Genomic DNA, 20,021 nt, shown 5'->3' on the forward strand with positions numbered 1-20,021 from the left:
ACCAAGAGAACATTATGCTATTAAAATTACAGAAGATGCATAAACAAGGAGTATCATAAAAACTACCACGAGAAGAGTATATATGAGGAAATGAGAAAAATGAACACTGGTATGTAAACTATAAAACCTAGGACACCTAAGCTGCCTCGCTGGCTGAGTTAGTAGAGCATGTGAGTCGTGATCTCAGGGTCATGAGTTTGAGCCCCTGGTTGGCGGAAGAGGTTACTTTAAAAAACAAACGAATAAGTAAAATGTAAAATACCTAAGGTGGACCAAGAATAAGGGGAGTGTGTAAAAACAAAATAATTATATTGGGTTGAGTAAAATGATGAATTTCGTTTCCTGCCCAGAAGGATTTGGGACGTTTTGTCATTATAATAAATATAATTGAAGGAGGAAAGAGAGAAAACCAAAAGCTTTCAAGTGAAGAATATATTTTACAGAATTACGGAATAAATGTGTACTTTTTATTGATTAAAATGTTTGTTTTTTAAGCGTCAAATTTACAGACTCATGGAAGGTCATCTAAACTATTTTAAATGCCATTAAAATGTGGGGGTCTTTGGCGGGTATTTTTCCATAGAAATGCATACAGGAGAACTCAATGCTATTCCTCTTTTCTTTTTTCTGATCTTGTTTCTCTTAGGGATTGCCATCGGCGTCTTGGTTCGAGAATACAGCAAGCTGTCTAGTCTGGAGAAGTTCTACTTTGCTTTTCCCGGGGAAATTCTAATGAGGATGCTGAAACTCATCATTTTGCCGTTAATTATATCCAGCATGATTACAGGTACCTTGAGAAAACTGATGGTTCTCTGTGATTATTTAAGGAGCTGTCTCTTAAGTTGTGCTTTTCTAATTATGAAAAAAATTGAAATGCATTTGATGTATCTCACGCATCTCTCTCTCTCTCTCTCTCTCTCTCTCTCTCTCTCTCTGCTTACTTGGAAAGTATATATTGGCTTGAGTGGGAATATTTCATTACTCACAAAGTGCCACTGCTCTACCTAGGGCACTGTCCACCATAGCTTACAGCTTCATTTGGCCGGCCATGGGTTGTCTTGTGAGGAAGATGCCATTTTCTTTTTTCTTTTTTTTTTTTTAATATTTATTTATTATTTTTGAGAGAGAGGGTGAGCAGGGGAGGGGCAGGGAGAGAGGGGGGGACAGAGGATACGAAACGGGCTCTGGCCCAACAGCAGAGAGCCCATTGTGGGGCTTGAACTCAACGAACTGTGAGATCATGATCTGAGCCGAAGTCAGACGCTCAGCCGCCTCAGCCACCCAGGTGCCCCGCAAGATGCCATTTTCAAACATACTATAAATAACACTCTATCCAGGACACAGAAGTAAAACAAAAACAAAACAAAACAAAACAACATATTTGGCCACTGAAATGTCAACCATTGTCCCCAGGCGAAATGTGGTTGTCAGTTTTGAAATTGTTTTTGGTAGTTCACTCATCTGTTTCCCACCTGCAGCCGTCCTAGCCCCCCCTCCACCCACCCTGGGCAGCTGCCCTCGGAGTCTCTCTGCCTTCCCCGCTGGGCTTCTACTCCTCCGCATACCTGCCCTTGAAAACTCACAGCCGCATGCTGCGGGAAACGTTTCATTATGGGTTTGCACTGCATTTTAACAGCCTGGCATTTTCACATCTGAACTTGTGACACAGTTGGCTTTGGAAATGCTTTCTCCCTTAGTGGCCATTCTCTTGCAAGGTCCCTCTAAAGAGCAGGCTTCCCGCTGGAGGTGGAGAGTAATTTGGCTTACAGAAATGTCATTTGTGTGGGTGTGGTGAGCTTCTCAGTGCATTCCAGAGTCTCTCGTACTTACCTTCGTTCTGGCAATAGGTAAAATGTGGCCCGCCCCTCACTAGTATTGTCTGCTTGAAAAAATTTAGGTTTTATGTAACCGCGCAGTTAGGAATCTTGACGTGTCCTTTTCCAGAACATTTTTCCCCATTGCCACTACGACAGCCTGGGGCTTATCTATGGGGAGCCCTGGATGTTAGCCTTGGGTGGGGGCAGGGGGCAGGATCTGCTGTGCCCAGCTATAGATACGGCTTTTGAACTTTTCAAGTGCCAAACTCCAGTCACATTAGAATCTCCTGGTCTGGGTGTTCTTGGTTTATTACCAGCCTAAAAAGAGTGTTTAATTATTTGTATGTATGTATTTAATTGTGTTTTGAAACGCCCGGCTTCTTTTAGGCCCTGGCAGCCTGAGGGCCAAATCAGCAGGCCAGTGTGTTGTACCATGTATTGTTTATCTGTTCAACTTTAAGTTAGTGTGAGCATCTGAAACTTGCAAGATTTCACGTAGGCATCTGGATTTCTGGCTTCCTCTGAAAAGAATTAAGATCACAAAACACTGGACCCCTGTACCACCCCCCCCACCCCCCGCCCCAAGACCAACAGTGATCTGGAGCTAAGAGACAGCTACTCTATTTAGTTTGAAGCTAATACGTTTGAGGATACCGCAGCCCCCCTACCCTATCATCTGACACCTTGTCCATGGTGCTCATTTACCTGCTGGCCCAGTAGATGTTGCCTTTATCACCCCTTAGAATTTTCTCAGCATCGAAATTCTAAATCTCTTCTGAGGCTCCTTTGAAAAGATGATGAGAGCTTTGGACTCTCTCCCAAGAAAAACATTCACAGTTAAACATATAATACTATGCTTGGCAATGCACTTGCACAAGGTACATAAATCACTTGATGATCAATACCACTGAAAACTTGGGTCTGTGGAGGAATGTATGGAAAGTTGATCCAAATTAGGCAGCAAATCCAAGACTCGTGGGTTAAACCGGGTTTCAGAAGAAGAGGTAAAAATACATGTGTGAATATACTAGTATAATATGTGATGTTTGAAATATGTATCAGTTTTGGCAGTCAACATCTAGTGGTATTTTTGCAGTCGGGCTGTTTTGTGTGCTAGCTCAGTTTTGCAGATAATCTAGGAAAATAATTTGCAACCCTCAGCACTCTGCTCACCACGTAGCCCAGCTGCTTTTTGAAGCTGTATCACAGGTCTGGACATTTAAAAAAAAAATGTTTTTAAATGTTTATCTATTTTTGAGAGAGCACAAGCAGGGAGGGGCAGAGAGAGAGGGAGACATAGAATCTGAAGCAGGCTCCAGGCTCTGAGCTGTCAGCACAGAGCCCAAAGCAGGGCTTGAACTCAGGAACCTTGAGATCATGACCTGAGCCAAAGTCGGACATTTATCCAACTGAGCCACCCAGGCACCCCCTTAACATTTCTACATTTTTCCTTTACCAAACCGCTGGCAATTAAGAGCAAAAGAGCGCAGAACCGCTACCCCATTCTGTTGTCCTGAGCAACAAAATAGTCAAAAGATTCAAAGGACATGAACCAAGCAGGATGGAAACAGTGATCTCATATTCATGGTTTAAATTGTCAGATTAAGGTAATATGACTAGCGCGGGCAAGGTTGTGGGAAAACAGGCTCATTCATACATTTTCAGTTTGGAACAAATTTGGTGGGGGGCAACTTGGAACATGTTCTGATCTCTCTACTTTGTAATTCTGCTTCTCAGAATTTCTCGTAAATAATCAGATATGTTCAAAGATTTAGGTACAAGGATGTTCATGGTAGCATTACTTTTATAATGGGGGTAAATTATAAGTAGTCTCACTGGAAGTTATACACCTAAGCTATGAGTCTACAACTATTAAAAACCTTGTCTTGGAAACATTTAATGACATGTGGATATGTTCTAACACGGTGTAAAATAGGAAAATAAAACAAATTACACAATAGGATGTTGTATACAATCCAAATTTTATTAAAATTTATGTGCATTTTTAAAAGTTGGGATGAAAACCAAATAGTTAATAGCAGTTAGATATGGATAGTAAGAAAACATGACTCATTGCCCTTCCTTTACATTTTCAAGGTGAATACGTGTTTGTTTTCTTAAAAACTTATTTTTTTTTTGTTTTATTTCTTATATTTGAGAGACAGAACATGAGCAGGGGAGGGTCAGAGAGAGAGGGAGACACAGAAGGTGAAGCAGGCTCCAGGCTCCTAGCTGTCAGCACAGAGCCTGAGGTGGGGCTTGAACTCAAGAACCTGGAGATCGTGACCTGAGCCAAAGTCCGATGCTTAACCAACTGAGCCACCCAGGCACCCTTTTGTTCGTTATTTTTGTTTGGTTGGTTTTGCATTTTCTTTCTCTCTTCTTCCCTCTCTCTCTCCCTCTCCTTCTCTCCCTTTCCCCCTCTCCCACTGTCTCCCAGAGTGGGATGGGTTCTGCTCTGTGTCCCACAGCTCTGTTCCCAGCACCTGTAGCTCTGCACCACCTTTTCCGTGGTGCGTGGTCCTTCCTCCAAACCCTGCGGTGGTCCTCTGCCTCCCCAGTTCAGCACAGAGCCAGGAGTAGAGGATGGCTGTGGAAATGCACAGGAGGAGCAGTTTTCACATTTTAGAAGCCTTTATAAATGCAGCGGACCAATAGCTTATTTTATACACTTATTAGGACAAAGAAAGATGCTTGTTGGAAGCTGGGGAGAGTTAAATGGATGTCCTAAGGACACACACATTAGAGATAGAAACAAAATTGAGCCTACGATTAGTAATCTGTGCTTCTGCATAAAGGAAACTCTCTTGATGGATTAACACATAGGAAAATTAAAAAAAAAAAAACAAACCCTCTGCCATGAAAGCCTCCGCTGACATAAAAATAGTTCATAGCTATTTTTTTTTTTTAAACAGAAGCATCCTTTTTCATGTAATGAATGAGGGTAATATGTCACATTAATCGGGGAAATTTGAATATAGGCTTAGATGGTACCAAGAAATTATTGATAATTTTGTTAGTGGTGATAACGGCATTTTAGTTATGTAAGAAAATGTCCTTTTTAATGCATATGGAATTATGCAGGGATAGAATGACAGAATGTCTAGAATTTAGTTAAAACAGGAAAAAAAGAGAAAAGGCACAGTAGATGTAATCTCAAGGCATTTTTAGAGACAGGCAGTGTAGGCACTAACAGAATCCTTCCTGTAATTGACATTCTGAGGATCATGCTCCTCTGGGTGTGCAGAATATCTGTTTGGGCCCCCTTAACGTTTAGGTTTCTAAGCTGTGCTTGTATCAAACCACTGGGGAATTAGCAAGAGAATTGTGGTTCTGGAAAGTCCTGGTCCAGGTCTCACCACCAGTGAGTTTAAATTCAGAGCACATTTTCTTGAATACACAGATGATGATGACCTAGGCCTCCCATGACCAGCGCAGGAAAGGGAACGGCCCCTCAACCCGTCTCCCAGGGGTTCCCTGAGCATCATTCCAAGATGGCACCTTAGCTGTGCTCAGGATGAGACCCCCATCCTTTCCACTGCAGCCTCTTGGCCGCCGCCACTGGGCCAGAAGTGCTCTGCCGGTCACAGCTGCCTCCTCTGGTGTCTCCAGTGACTGCGGCCACACCTCTGACCCTGAGGAACTCTCCTTTTGCTCCTCTCTCCTAAGATAGGAGTGAGAATTCTTCACAGGCTGTTCCTTGGGACAAAGCTTTATGGAAGTTTGGGGAATGAAAGTAGGTGAAACACCAACAGTGCCATCCGGCCTCTCTCTTAAGAGGGAGGCCTTAAGAGGTCTGCCCCGTTGCTCAGCTGCCAGCCCGTCCCTCCACATGATGTTCCAGGCGTTGCCATCCCCCGACACGAGGCTTTGAGAAGGAAAAATTTCACCATCACATAGGTCTTCCTGCCCCAGCCCGGAAGCAAACCAAGTGGAAACCCTCGTTGTGGGTGCAAAGCGGTGATTTGCCTTGTGGACCCCATCAGGACACTCACTCCAGAATGGATACCATACACACCTGCTGGGTTGGGGCTTACCCACCCAACCTGCAGGACGTGGGAGTCTGTCCGGGTTGGGCTGCGTTGAGTCCATGCCACTGCCGGTGCAGTTCATCCTGAGAGCAAGATGCTTACTCCTGCCTGTTCCTGTGGCACCTTACTCTGGATTTCCTCCAAATGTTGGCTCCTCAGAAGCACCCACACTGTACTTTGTCCTGTGGGGTTGCAGTCCAGTACATTGCAAATTTATACCAAGCCAAGAAAACTCCCTCCTTTCCCTCCATCCCAAACCACTGAGTCTCTGGGTCTTAGCACTGATTTCACCTCTTGGACAAATTATGTACCAAACATGAGACTTTGGTAGAGAGCACCTGCATTCTGTATGTCGATGAACCTTCCCCTTTTGACAAGAGTGCTGGTTGAGTATTGGATTTACGTCTGTGGGAAGCTTCTTCAAGGATAAACGGAAGACTCCACCCTTCAGCGATTAAACAAAAGAAAAAAGAAAAAAAAAAAACTTGTTTCAAACTTTAAATGGTTGTCACTCCAGCAGCCCCTATACGTCAGGACTTCAAATTTTTAGGGCTTGATCTCCACTCTAAGGCCTGAAGTTTTCCACTACTTTTTAACCAAGAAGAAAAAAAAAAAAACCTTATAGAGGTTTAGATATAAACAATATTTATTAAACAGCAGTCAGATGTAAAATACACATCAAGTAGGGATCTGCACACTTTTTTTGGTAAAAGGCCAGATAATGAATATTTTAAGCTTTTCGAGCCACATGTTCTCTGTCCAGCTTCCCAACTGGCTGCCACGGAAAATCACCCGTCAACAATATGTAAGTGATGGGCATGGCTGTGTGCCAAAAATGCATTTATTTGCAATAACAGGAGGCCAGCCAGCAGCTGGCCAAGATAAAGGATAAGGCGAGATTCTAACTCTCAAGGTACAGTGCAGTTGAGGTGGAATCCTGGTGGCAAAATAAACCAGCATGGCAAGGAAATACTGCTATCAATCAGTGAGTGAAATTCCCCGAAGAGGCAGTGAGGCATGGAGCTGGGAGCAGGGTAAGTGAAGTCGGTCAAGGTTTTTGGAGATGACTATTTAAAAAAAATTTTTTTAATGTTTATTCCTTTTTGAGGGAGAGAGACAGAGCGCAAGTGAATTAGGGGCAGAGAGGGAGAGACAGTGAGACACAGAATCTGAAACAGGCTCCAGGCTGTAAGCCGTCAGCACAGAGCCCGATGGGGTCTCGAACTCAAAAGCTGTGAGATCCAGACCTGAGCCGAAGTCGGACGCTCAACCAACTGAGCCACCCAGGTGCCCCAGAGATGCCTATTTTTGAAATTCAGGCTTTGCAGGAGAGAACACGTTGGATTGGGTGGGCTGGGGAAGGCTTTTTTTTTTTTAAGCGATGTATTCATTTACTCGTAAGCAGCTGTGAACCTGGGTACTATCCCGTGTCCTCCGATGGAAAGAACCAGGCCATGTCCCCCCCTCCCTGAAACGGGGTTTGATTAAATTCAACATTAGTTAACCCCACCTGCGTGAAAACAGATAAACAGAAAACTATACCCGTGAGAGGGTGGGGTTCCTGCCACTCACCCGTTCATGCATCCTGGGACTTCTGGCCAGGTCTGTGAGTCCCCTTGTGGCCAAGAAGGTGGAGGAGTGGAAAATGCACATGTCACTTGGTTGTACAGTTTGCCGTGGGGGATCTAAGAGCATTTAATGTCAGCTTCTGCTGGTGGGAGTGCAGGGAGTATCGGTGCTCTTTTGGAACCATTGGTGGCTTCTTAGTTTCATCTCTAGAAACTTGCCATTTCAAGGTGCCCTTTAAACTTACAATTCCATGCTGGGGAAGGCAAGGTCGTAGCCCCAAACCATACAGGCCACGAATGAACTTCTTGCCTTATTTGCAACATCTGTAACCACTGGATTCTGCCTGAATTTAAGTGCTTTTTTTTTTAACCTTCCCAAGCCTTGTTAGGGAACCGAGAAAATAAGATGAGCTAAGCAGCTTTGTACACATGAATTAAGCATTTTCCTAAGATCATCAGGAAATTCATGTTGAGTTAGAGCACAGCTACTGAAGCTAGAGGACTTCCTGTATTAATTTGATGTCTCCATTGCCTTTTCTGCAAAGAAGAAAGGGGCACCTGATGTATAAGGAATGGAGTCCCCACAATGAGCATGCCATTTGCCACAATAATAAAATGAAACATGCAAGCCGTGTCAGTCTAATTCTGAGCTAGTGAAGCTGGAGAATCAACCATGAATGAGCTTGACTTCTGCCTCTGCTGTTACTACACTGGCTCACAGCTCCACTCAACTCTAAGTTAACCTGTTGTGTTTTTTTTTTTAATTTTTTTACGTTTATTTATTATTGAGAGACAGAGCATGAGCATGGGAGGGGCAGAGAGAGGAGGAGACACAGAATTTGAAGCAGGCTCCAGGCTCCGAGCTGTCAGCACAGACCCCGACGTGGGGCTCAAACCCACAAACTGTGAGATCATGACCTAAGCCAAAGTCGGACACTTAACCAACGGAGCCACCCAGGCGCCCCAACCTGATTTTGTTTCTTAAAAAAAGGAGTGAAAAACCATGCAGGGATTCTAAGAAGCCTCCTATATGTTGAATGCGTGGACCTGGGATTCCACCCCTTCCTTCCTTCCTTCCTTCCTTCCTTCCTTCCTTCCTTCCTTCCTTCCTTTCTTCCTTCCATCCATCTATCCATTCATCCATCCATCCATCCATCCATCCATCCATCCATCCATCTGTCCGTCTTCAATGTCCCAGGCTCTGTGCTAGGCACACATGATACAGATAAGTCCTGTTCCAGCAAGGGAGAGTGAATACATTGTAATGTGGTATGTTAAGTGCTTTGGGAGAATGAGGACACTGGGGTGGAGTTTTGAAGAAAAGATAAGAATCCAATGAAGGGGGTAGGGGCTCCAGGCAGAAGAAAACAGCAGCTTGCATGGCACATTGCCAGGACACTGAGGCTTTGAGCAGAATGCTGGGCACATGAGGAAGAGGAGTGGATTGGAAAGATGAGCAGGTGCTTCGTCAGGGGTCTGTCTAGGCACGGGGAAGGAAGTGACAGCAGTGACAGCCAGAAGTGCTGTTCTCTGCAAAAGAACACCCTGATCAAGCATCAGGTGGGGAAGTATTAAACAAAACAAAACACAGTGACACTTGTTAAAGGTAGTAAGGCCGACTTTATTCGGGACCATCATGATAGGTGGGGATGCTGCGTGGTCCGATTTCGCAGTGGGGGAGAGAGATGGGGCTCAACTCTATCAGCAAGTGAGAATTGATAGCCAAGGAGCAGGGTAGGGGGATCAGTGGATGGAAATTTATGAGGAGGAAACATCAGGGGTAAGGGGGATTCTAGCTAAACCAACCTAGTAGGATTCTTGCTGAAGGCAGGCCAGGGTGACCAGACAGGCTGGGGAGGGGGGGGGGGGGGGCGGAGGGGGAGCCTGATCAGGTACGGAATGTGATCAGATATGAGGATTCTGGTTAAACCGACTTAGCACAGTTCTTATGAAAACTAGATTTTGCAGGAAAATACACAGATGGGCGTAGAGGTTCAGGAGCCTGACAAAGTGTGGTCAAACAAAGAAGTCTGTCAGTACCGATCCTAGAGGGGCAGGAGAGTCTAGTGGTTAAGCATACCAGACTGCCTCGATGTGAATCCTGGCTCTGCCATTTGGTAGCTGTGCAACCTGGACACTCAGCTGTAAAACAGGGAAATAGTAGTACTATGTCATGGCATGCCTGCTACCGTCAGAAGTTTCTAGAAAGTCCCGGCATTGGCATGACAAGCTATTAGAGTTGAGACGCACAGATGAAAGTACATATGATGGATTTCATTCTGGAAAGGAAAACACATAAAAAGACTTACTGTTTGTAAAACACTAGGGTGTAACGTTCACCAGCATGCAAGTGGCTTCTACCCAGAATCCTGAGCTACCAATTTTATAAGGAGGAGAAGCAAAAAGCTCAATAATAATTAGGTTGTAGTTAAAAAAAAACAAAAAAAAAAACCAAAAAAACGAGACTTTTCACGGAGCTGTTAGCCATCCCGATGTCAAAGCACTCGTATGGACTTTGAAGAGAATAGCTGAGTCCCTCAGATCCTCTGGAATGTGTTTAATGCCCTTCCTGAACCATAAGCCTCCTATAAACGCTCGTGAGGTCTTCTGGAAAACTGGTCCCAACTACAAACAGCACCAAGGTCTGTGGTATAAAAAATGTTGGAAACAGCCCCCTGGATGGCTGAAGACCAGGAGACCAGCATGCTGCTTCGTGACACATTTTGAACATCAAATGTGGACCTCCTGACGGAGGCTGCCAAAGTGACCTTTAGTTGGTTCTGACCGAGGGCCACTTTATCTTGTTAACTTCACAGAGTAGTCTAGGGTGGTGATGTAACCTATCTTCAGGGAGTTCTTTGTATTGATGCCTCTTAGAAAAATAGATGTCATGGGCAAGGCGTGCACAGAAATATATTTTGTATGCCCCCTCTGCCTCTTCTCTTCCCCTGTCACAGCCCAGGAGGATTAATCCAGGCTGCAGAGATGGCCCTGTGTCCTGGAATAACAAAGCGAGATCATAGCCAGCCTTGTTTACCCTAGAGAATGTGTTCATTTAGTCCTCGTAGCAACCCAAAGAAGTAGGAAGGGAGGTGGAACCTTATGTCCATTTTCAGAGATGAGGGCAGTTCCAAGGACTGTTCCAAGATCACACAGATCATAAGGGCAGCACCAGGGACTGGTACAGCATTCCATTCTGGGACATTCTGCTGTCCAGGGACCAGAGAGAGGGGCCTGGGGCAGGCAACCATACCTAACTAGCTTACTCATTCAACCAGCACGTTTATCAAGCTCCTCCTACGTGCTGGGCACTGGCTATGCTTTGGTGAACACGCAGCTATCTGGGTCTCCTGCCCTCCAGGGAGCTCACTCTAGTGCAAAAGATGGTGTGTAAATAAATAATGAGCCCAGTGACAAAAATTGTGAAAGGTGATGTGAGCAGGGTGTCAGATGAGGAAAACAGAGGAGGCTGGTTTAGCCTGATAACTCAGGGAAGGACCCCAAGGAAAAGACTTGAAGGTAGACAAGTGAGGAGTAGGGGACGGCAGTCAGGCAGAGGGAGGCACCCACCAAGCGTGGCAGGGAGCTCAGTCTGCTCCCGGGGGATGGGGCTGGAGCACTAAGCAGGAAGGTAGCCCCGGCTGGGCTGGGCAGGCGGGCTCCCTGGGGACAGGGTCTCTTCAGCCAGGGTGAAGATCTTCCAGTTGATCATCAGTGTCCTTGGAGGTTATACCAGAGTGTGAAATGGCCTGGTGGGTGCTCTTTTGCACCCGTGTGATGAACGAATACAGAAGGATTCTGGAGAAAGTGAGGGAACAGGTGAGCTAACTCTTGCTAAGTGCCTTCCATTTGATTAGCCCCGCCCCTCAGATCATTTTTCATTTAGCAACAGTGGAGGCTGTCTACTGAGTGCAGATTAAGTTCTAGGCACTGTACCAGGTAGGTTATACGTACTGTTTCTAATCTTCACGGCAGCCATGCAAGATGAGATCGTCCACTTTGCTCCTCGCAATTAACCCTGTAGGAGGTAGAGGCATTGAAAAGCTGCATTTTTATAGATGGAGAAACGGGAGTCTGGGAGGAAAAGGCTGGGCTGTGATTGGAGCCTGTGCTGTTGTTCTCCATGCTGGTGATAGAGGGGTAGGAGTCCTCGGCATAATAGGGTTTTAACTCCTATGCAGCAGTGAGTTTCTTGGATGTTGTGTCCATTCCCAATTGTGAAGTGCCCACAAATGCCAGACCAAAAACACCTTCCAATAATGGAGTTAATTTTGACACCTTAATGACAAGGTGGGGAGAGATTGTCACGAAAACTTTGTTCTCCAGTGGGTGGTAGCTTAATCAGTGAGCCCTCGCAGGAGTCTTTTGCCCTTGGGTGTTTATTTTTAAAACGTGCTATTGTTTAGCCCGCTGCGACTGCTTCCTTTGTAGTGTTTTTATAAAAGGTTCTAAAAGATTATTACAGCTCTGGCCAGGAGCCAGTATCCCCAGCTCATCAGAGCCTCCTCCCAAGGTAAAAAAAAAAAAAAAAAAAAAAAAAGCAAGTGTGCTGTCTCAAAGAGCTAGCAGGTCCCCCTAACTTCCAAGGACGACTCGGGATAGTATCCCTGTTTCTAGGCCATAGTCCAGCCTCAGAACTGGTTTGAAAGGACAGTGGTGGACTCACTGGAAACCGGACTTGTTAAGGAAATAAAAATGCAGTGTTGAAAATTCAAAACTAAATTGATGTTTAACTCATTAAAGTTAAACCGCTTGTTAAGGGTGGTAGGGTGGACTTTATTCGGGACCACCATGGCAGGTGTGGGGACCCCTGCAGTGGGATTTTGCATTGGTAGGAGAGATGGGGCTCAAGTCTGAATATAGCATCGCAAGAGGGAATTGGTCGCCAAGGAAGAGGATGGGGTGGGGGGGTCAGTGGGTGGAAAGTCACTAAGAAGGAACATCAGGGGTACTGGGGCATTCTAGCCAACTGAGCTAACAGGATTCTTGCTGGGAGGCAGGCCAGGGTGCCCAGGTGCCACCTGGGAGACGGTGGAGGATGGGGAAGCTACCAGAGGTGGAAGGTGGGGTTCTGGCAAAACTAACTTAGCAAAGTTCTTGCTAAACCTGGATTTGGCAAGAAGTACACAGATGGGCCCAGGAGAAGGTTCGGGAGCCCGACTAAAGTGCGGTCAAGCAAAGAATCTTTGTCTGAATCCTGCTCATCTTTTTCTGCCCAGTTCAGATGCTGTCTGCCATATCACCTCAGCTCAGGGACACCTCTGACTCCTCTAGAAGCCGTGGTGCCCATCCCCTGTGCCAGCACTCTGCAAACGTCCCATGTCTTTTTTTTTTTCTTTTTGTAATCCAAGTTACTTACACGTAGTGTAATAATGATTTCAGGAGTGGAATTTGGTGATCCATCACTTACAGAATAACACCCAGTGCTCATCCCAACAAGGGCCCTCCTCAGTGCCCATCTCCCAGTTAGCCCAGCCCCCCACCCACCTCCCCTGCAGCAACCCTCAGTTTGTTCTCTGTATTTAAGAGTCTCTTAGGCTTTGCCTCCCCGTTTTTGTCTTATTTTTCCTTCCCTTTCCTTAAGTTCATCTGTTTTGTTTCTTAAGTTCCACATATGAGTGAAATCATATGATAATCTGTCTTTCTGTAACCGACTAATTTCGCTTAGCAGAATACCCTCTAGTTCCGTCCACATGGTTGCAAATGGCAAGATTTCATTCTTTCTGGTCACCGAGTAATATTCCACTGTGTATATACACCACATCGTCTTTATCCATTCATCAGTCGATCGACGTTTGGACTCTTTCCATACTTTGGCTATTGTCAGTAGTTCTATAAACATTGGGGTGCATGTGCCCCTGGAATCAGCATTTTTGTATCCTTTGTGTAAATACCTAGTAGTGCAATTGCTGGGTCAGAGGGCAGTTCTGTTTTTAATTTTTCGAGGAACCTCCATACTGTTTTCCAGAGTGGCTGCACCAGTTTGCATTCCCACCAGCAGTGCAAAAGAGATCCTCTCTCTCTGCATCCTCGCCAACATCTGTTGTTGCCTGAGTTGTTAATTTTAGCCATTCTGACAGGGGTGAGGTACTATCTCATTGTGGTTTTGATTTGTGTTTCCCTGATGATGAGTGATGTCGAGCATCTTTTCATGCAAAGCATCCAGTCTCTTAAATGGATGGGAGAGATCCAGTTTTTTTAAATTTCCAGTCTGTCACAGATCAGTAACCTTTGTAGACTATAATAAAAATGAATTATGAGGGAAAGATATAAAAAAATGCTAGCCCTACTTTTGTGATTATATTTCACAAACTTGAAGTCCGTGTTCAATTACTGTTAACATCTTTAAACCCTTACCTCTGGCTTCTGTACAGACCCCATCACACCTGCCTTGTGACGTGTTAGTGTGCAGGCCCCTCTCACCTGTCAGTTCCCAGAGGTGGGTGGCTGCTCCCAGAAGAAACAAGATCTGGGAATGAACCACAAAGAGAGGCAACCAGGCTTTGCCAGGCATGAGGCATGGCCTGAAAGGGATCAAGGTGGCTATTGAGATTTGACAGTAAAGCCCCGGGATAAAGTACGGTGATATCCCACCTGTTTGGGAGGAAAGTGGCCATGCCATTTGACCTTTTCCCCAGTAAGTGACGGGACTGTTTTCTTAACTGCTATGTCATGCTGCCTCTTATCCACGTGCTACAAAATTCTAGACCGGTGCTGCCTCCCAGAATGTTCTCTGTGTGTGCCATCCATTGCAGTAGGCACGAGCTTCGTGTGGCCAGGGAGCACTTGAGATGTGGCAGGTGTGACCGAGGAGTGATGGAGAGGTGCTGTCTCCAGAGTCTAACATCTGGAGTAAGGTACCATTCTGGGACATCCGTTGAGCCAGACCACATGTTCTCAGCAGGAGCAAAATTGCTCCCAAGGCAGCAAAGGCCAAGTTTTTGGGATAAGGGGAGCAATGTACTCTTTTTATGCAAAGAGCACATGTATACATTTAGTACCTAAACAGTGTCCTGTAGTATTGAAAGATCATGGGACAGGTGTCTAAAAAGCTGGGGGAGGGGCGCCTGGGTGGCTCAGTCGGTTAAGCGTCCGACTTCAGCTCAGGTCACGATCTCGCGGTCCGTGAGTTCGAGCCCCGCGTCGGGCTCTGGGCTGACGGCTCAGAGCCTGGAGCCTGCTTCCGATTCTGTGTCTCCCTCTCTCTCTGCCCCTCCCCCGTTCATGCTCTGTCTCTCTCTGTCTCAAAAATAAATAAACGTTAAAAAAAATTAAAAAAAAAAAAAGCTGGGGGAGGGGCAGGGAGAGCACACAAAGATGAGGGGACATGAGAGGCAGAGAAGCACTAAGATACTAGGTACTAGTACTAAGTACTAAGATACTAGTACTAAGATACTAAGATACTACCTCACGTGGAGGTAGGTCACATATAAAAAGTGTTTTTGTTGGTCTCCCTGGGAACTGAACCAAACTGCCCCGTACAAGTGGTTTCTAAGGAGACTACCTGCCGAGCTCCTAATCACTGCCACAGGGTGAATCTCTGAAGTGGGCTCACTCTGTAAGGAAGGAACTACCTGTACAAAGATGCAGTTCTTTCTGAGGGAAAGCATCAAATACAAAATTCTTTTTGTCTTTTTAGGTTTTATTGATTTGTTTTGAGAGAGAAAAGCATGAGCGGGGGAGGGACAGAGAGAGGGACGAAGAGAATCCCAAGCGGGCTCCACAGTGTCCGTGCAGAGCCTGACGCGGGGCTCGAACTCACAAACCGTGAGATCGTGACCTAAGCCGCAATCATGCGTCGGACACTTAACGACCGAGCTACCCAGGTGCCCCCACACTAGCCAGATCCCAAGCGCACCTGCCACAGGTAGCTTGTGGTCACTACAACAGAAGCACACAGAGGAAGCACTTCACCATGAAGGTTCCGTGAGGCAGCACTGGTCTAGAATTTCACAGCACGTGGATAGAGCCAGTGTGAGAGAGTGGTTAAGAATATGGCCTGTGGGGGCGCCTGGGTGGCGCAGTCGGTTAGGCGTCCGACTTCAGCCAGGTCACGATCTCGCGGTCCGTGAGTTCGAGCCCCGCGTCAGGCTCTGGGCTGATGGCTCGGCTCGGAGCCTGGAGCCTGTTTCTGATTCTGTGTCTCCCTCTCTCTCTGCCCCTCCCCCGTTCATGCTCTGTCTCTCTCTGTCCCAAAAATAAATAAAAAACGTTGAAAAAAAAAATTTTTTAAAAGAATATGGCCTGTGGCAGTCGGTTAAGCGTCCGACTTCAGCCAGGTCACGATCTCGCGGTCTGTGAGTTCGAGCCCCGCGTCAGGCTCTGGGCTGACGGCTCGGAGTCTGGAGCCTGTTTCTGATTCTGTGTCTCCCTCTCTCTCTGCCCTTCCCCCGTTCATGCTCTGTCTCTCTCTGTCCCAAAAATAAAATAAAAAACGTTGGAAAAAAAAAAAAAAAAAAGAATATGGCCTGTGGGGGCGCCTGGGTGGCGCAGTCGGTTAAGCGGCCGACTTCAGCCAGGTCACGATCTCGCGTCTGTGAGTTCGAGCCCCGCGTCGGGCTCTGTGCTGACAGCTCGGAGCCTGGAGCCTGTTTCCAATTCTGTGTCTCCCTCTCTCTCTGCCCCTCCCCCATTCATGCTCTGTGTCTCTCTGTCCCAAAAATAAATAAAAAACATTGAAAAAAAAATTTTTTTTTTAAATAAAAAAAAAAAAGAATATGGCCTGTGGGGTCGAGTCTGGATTGGGATCCCAGCGTCCCCACCAAATGGCGAGGGATAAAGGAGGTGACGCATTCCACGTGTACCACTGTGCACGACACAGTGTGTATGGTCACTGTCATTTTGATTAGAATTAAGCCTCAGCATCATTGCTATTATTAGCAGGTGGGGTGTATAGACTATCCAGACAAGCTTTCCATGTTCAAGTTAAGTTCAGGAATGTTCCGGTGACTTGTGGAGGTTTTCAAAACAGGCTGTTGCCCTACGTATGTTCCCAGCCTCTGTGGTGGCCCATCACCTCTACCCCTGGCACCACATGATAAATGGTCCAAGGGCCTGGAATTGGGGGGCCAGCCCTGCCCCTCATCAGTGATGGCTGGAGAGGTAGAAGGGTAACTCTAGAGGTAAAATGTACAGAAGTACAGTTGTTGGTTCAAATACATTTCTGGTTTGTTTTTTTTTTAATGTGTGGTTTTTTTGTTTTTTGTTTTGAGAGAGAGCATGAGTGGGGGAGGGACAGAGAGAGAGGGAGGCATAGAATCCAAAGCAGGCTCCAGGCTCCGAGCTGTCAGCACAGAGCCTGACATGGGGCTCGAAGCTGCACACCGCAAGATCGTGACACGAGCCCAAGTCGGACGCTTAGCCGACTGAGCCCCCCAGGCGCCCCTTGAGTTACATCTCTGATCTGTCCAGGAGAATTATAGGACTAAGGTAGATTTGAGGAACGGGAAGTAAAGCCCTTCCCAAAGTAACTACAATACAATCGCTGTCCTCCAGCAGAGGGGAGCTGGCAGACTGCTTTAGGGGATGTATTTGTTTAAGATACTTCCCACCAAGAATCTCATTATTATGAAGCCTTTTATTGCCAGCTGGGTCCTGGAATAGAAGCAGAGGCAGCAGCCCATGGCCAAATCATTAAGACAAATTAAGACATATTAGCATATGCTGGAAACAATTACCTACATAGATTTAATTTGTTTCACTGCTGGAAGAAAACCCCGAGAGGGCACAAAACACATACCCAAGAACAGTTCTGCAGCTCCCCTCTGAGCCTGTCACTCGTCCGTACCTTCGGGGCTGGGAGCTGCTGAATTTAGACATCGACTCGAGGACGAGACATCTGAAAATACATCCTCGTTTGGACCAGGGTTCCATGGGCTTGTACAGGTTATGTGGAGTTTTGTGGAATTGGTGATTTTGTTTTTTAAAATCAACCATTGGTATAAATAATTATTTTGATTGTTTATGAAAATAATGCACAGAGCTCTAAAATGGAATATTCAAGCACAGTTTTATATTCATATAATATACTTAGCAAACTTACATATTTTGCATTATTATTTGCTCTTTTTTTAAATTTTTTTTATGTTTTTTTATTTTTGAGAGAGAGAGAGACAGAGTGTGAGCAGGGGAGGGGCCGAGAGAGAGGGAGACACAGAATCCTAAGCAGGCTTCAGGCTCTGAGCTGTCAGCACAGAGCCCAACGCGGGGCTCGAACCCACGCAAGAATGGTGAGATCATGACCTGAGCCGAAGTCGGCCGCTTAACTGCCTGAACCACCCGGACGCCCCCGTTTGCCCTTTTTTTTAAGAGACTGAAGCTCTAAATAGGAAATCGTTCATTCATTAATGAATTGTGGCCTTTGGTGTCTCCTGATTGTTGTCGTCGTTGCTACTATTTCTTGAAGAGTCGTTATTTTTAATCGTCTTACCACAAGGAGAAGAAAGTCTTCTCGGCACACCAGAGTGCATTTTTCCCAGAGAGAATAGAACCCAGCATCGGGCTTTTTCTAGAATGTGTCTGTTGCGATATGCCCCTCACATGGGAATGACAGTCTTGTCCCAGGGGCTGGTGAATGGGCCCTTCCAACATCCTGAGGTGCTCGCTAAGTTGGCCAGAACCCCTTCTCTCAAAATATTAGCTTCCAGAGGAGCAACCAGCAGCCAGAAGAATGGCATGTTTGCAGTGGGAGCCGATTTGTCCTGTCATCGTGGCGATGACCAGCTTCCTTCCAGATTGGTCCTGCACATCGATTATGTACAATTATATGTGAGAAGCACAAGTCCCACCTGAGAAAAATAGGCGAGGCTTTTATAGTGTGAGGAGTGAAAACAAAAGCCACCTGTGCCTGCCACAACCCCCCAGTTTACTACCTTCTCCTTGGGTCACCTCACAACAGCTCCTCATCTTTCCCGCCACCCTGCACTTCAGGCTTTGCTAACAGTTAAGGCACAAGTCACACGTGTTGAAGATTCAAGAAGTCATTTTCTGTGATGATTGTTTGATTCATAATGTGATTCTTGTTTTGGAAACAGGGCAGGGTAGAGCCTGAAATGTTCCCCTTTTTTTTTTTTATAATTTTTTTTTAATGTTTATTATTTTTGAGAGAGAGAGAGAGGGAGAGGGAGTAGGGGAGGGGGAGAGAGAGAGGGAGACACAGAATCCGAAGCAGGCTCCTGGCTCTGAGCACAGAGCATAGAGCCAGATGTGTGCTTAAACTCACTGATGGCGATATCATGACCTGAGCCGAAGTTGGACGCTCAACCGACTGAGCCACCCAGGCGCCCCTGAAACCTTCCAATGACAGCGTGCTGAAAGATGGTCTGGTTGCTTCACCACTTACCTGTCTTCCACATAGTAGCTATCCAGTCAACCGCGTCATTTGTCTCCATTTATAGGGGCATCTTCAATGGAAGGCAAGGGTTTCTAGCAAGAAGGGATGTGTGCCTCCCCCTCTAGGGCTATGGTTGGCATTCTAGACAGCCTTTCCCCTTCCGGACTACATCCAGTCATTTTATAGGCCACCCAACACCATTTGAGACTACAGCTAACAGTGTGGCCCTAGGTCTCTTCAATAAGAAATTTAAAAATTGGAAAATTTTTTTTTATATCCTACCTCTTTAAAATGGATATTTTAAGTTGTCTCACAATCAGAGCCATACACAATAAGGCTGTTAACATAGAAGCAATTTGGAAATCATGAAAAGAAGGAGAAAATGTGCTGGCCAGGATAAATAATGAAAGTACTGTGATTTAGTATTGAAGTTGGCCCTGAGACTATCTTAAAGCTCCAACAGTAAGTGGATGATTAAATACATTATGGTACAGTCACAGAACAGAAGATTATGTGGCCATTAAAATTCCTCCTGAAGAATTTGTAATAAGAAAATGCTTATAATACAGTATTGAGAAGAGAGGATCAAAAACTATAGAATTCACTCAGCTATGTTTACAAAAAAGAAAAAATATTGACAGGAAATTTTTCAGAATATCAACTATGACTGATGGAGTGATTTTTATTTTCCTTTTTTCAGACTACTGTATCAAACACATTATTACTTTCATAGTCACCCATAAAAGTTATCTTGGGTGCCTGCGTGGTTTAGTTGGTTAAGTGTCCAACCGTGGCTCAGGTCCTTACCTCGTGGTTCATGAGTTCAAGTCCCACATCGGGCTCTCTGCTGTCAGCACAGAGCCCACTTTAGATCCTCTGTCCTCCTCTCTCTCTACCCCTTCCTCACTCTCTCAAAAATAAATAAACATTTTTGAAAAAAAAAAAAATAATAAAATAAATAAATAAATAAATAAACATTTCTTTTAAAAAGTTAACCTTTTTGGCCGACTCTGAGCTTCCTGGCAGAAAAGGCAGAAAGGGAAACAATCACGAGTTTTACAGTATTCATTACGTGATGAAAAGAACTCTCCGTTCTTCAAGATAAAGTTTTTTTCTGGATACTGAATTCCAGAAGGGGTTTATCCTGAAGGCTGTGGAGTGATGTGATGTACAATCCTCGAGATTCTCTGAGCAGATGCGGAAGGGGAGCTCCTGTCTCGTGACCAGCCCCACGAGGCACTGGCCACGGGCTGAGGTGGCGGGATTATGGGGA

General features: G+C 45.6%; 1 protein-coding gene across 1 annotated transcript in view; it reads left to right on the forward strand.

The window, feature by feature from the left end:
• Positions 1–20,021, forward strand: part of SLC1A1 (solute carrier family 1 member 1) — an 84,231-nt gene that overhangs the window by 39,570 nt on the left and 24,640 nt on the right. Inside the window, exon 2 of the mRNA XM_058695821.1 lies at positions 647–787. Within this exon, the coding sequence (XP_058551804.1) occupies positions 647–787 (141 nt within the window). The remainder of the gene's footprint in view (positions 1–646; positions 788–20,021) is intronic.

Source organism: Neofelis nebulosa, chromosome 12 (assembly GCF_028018385.1).
Source record: "Neofelis nebulosa isolate mNeoNeb1 chromosome 12, mNeoNeb1.pri, whole genome shotgun sequence".
Lineage (NCBI taxonomy): Eukaryota > Metazoa > Chordata > Mammalia > Carnivora > Felidae > Neofelis > Neofelis nebulosa.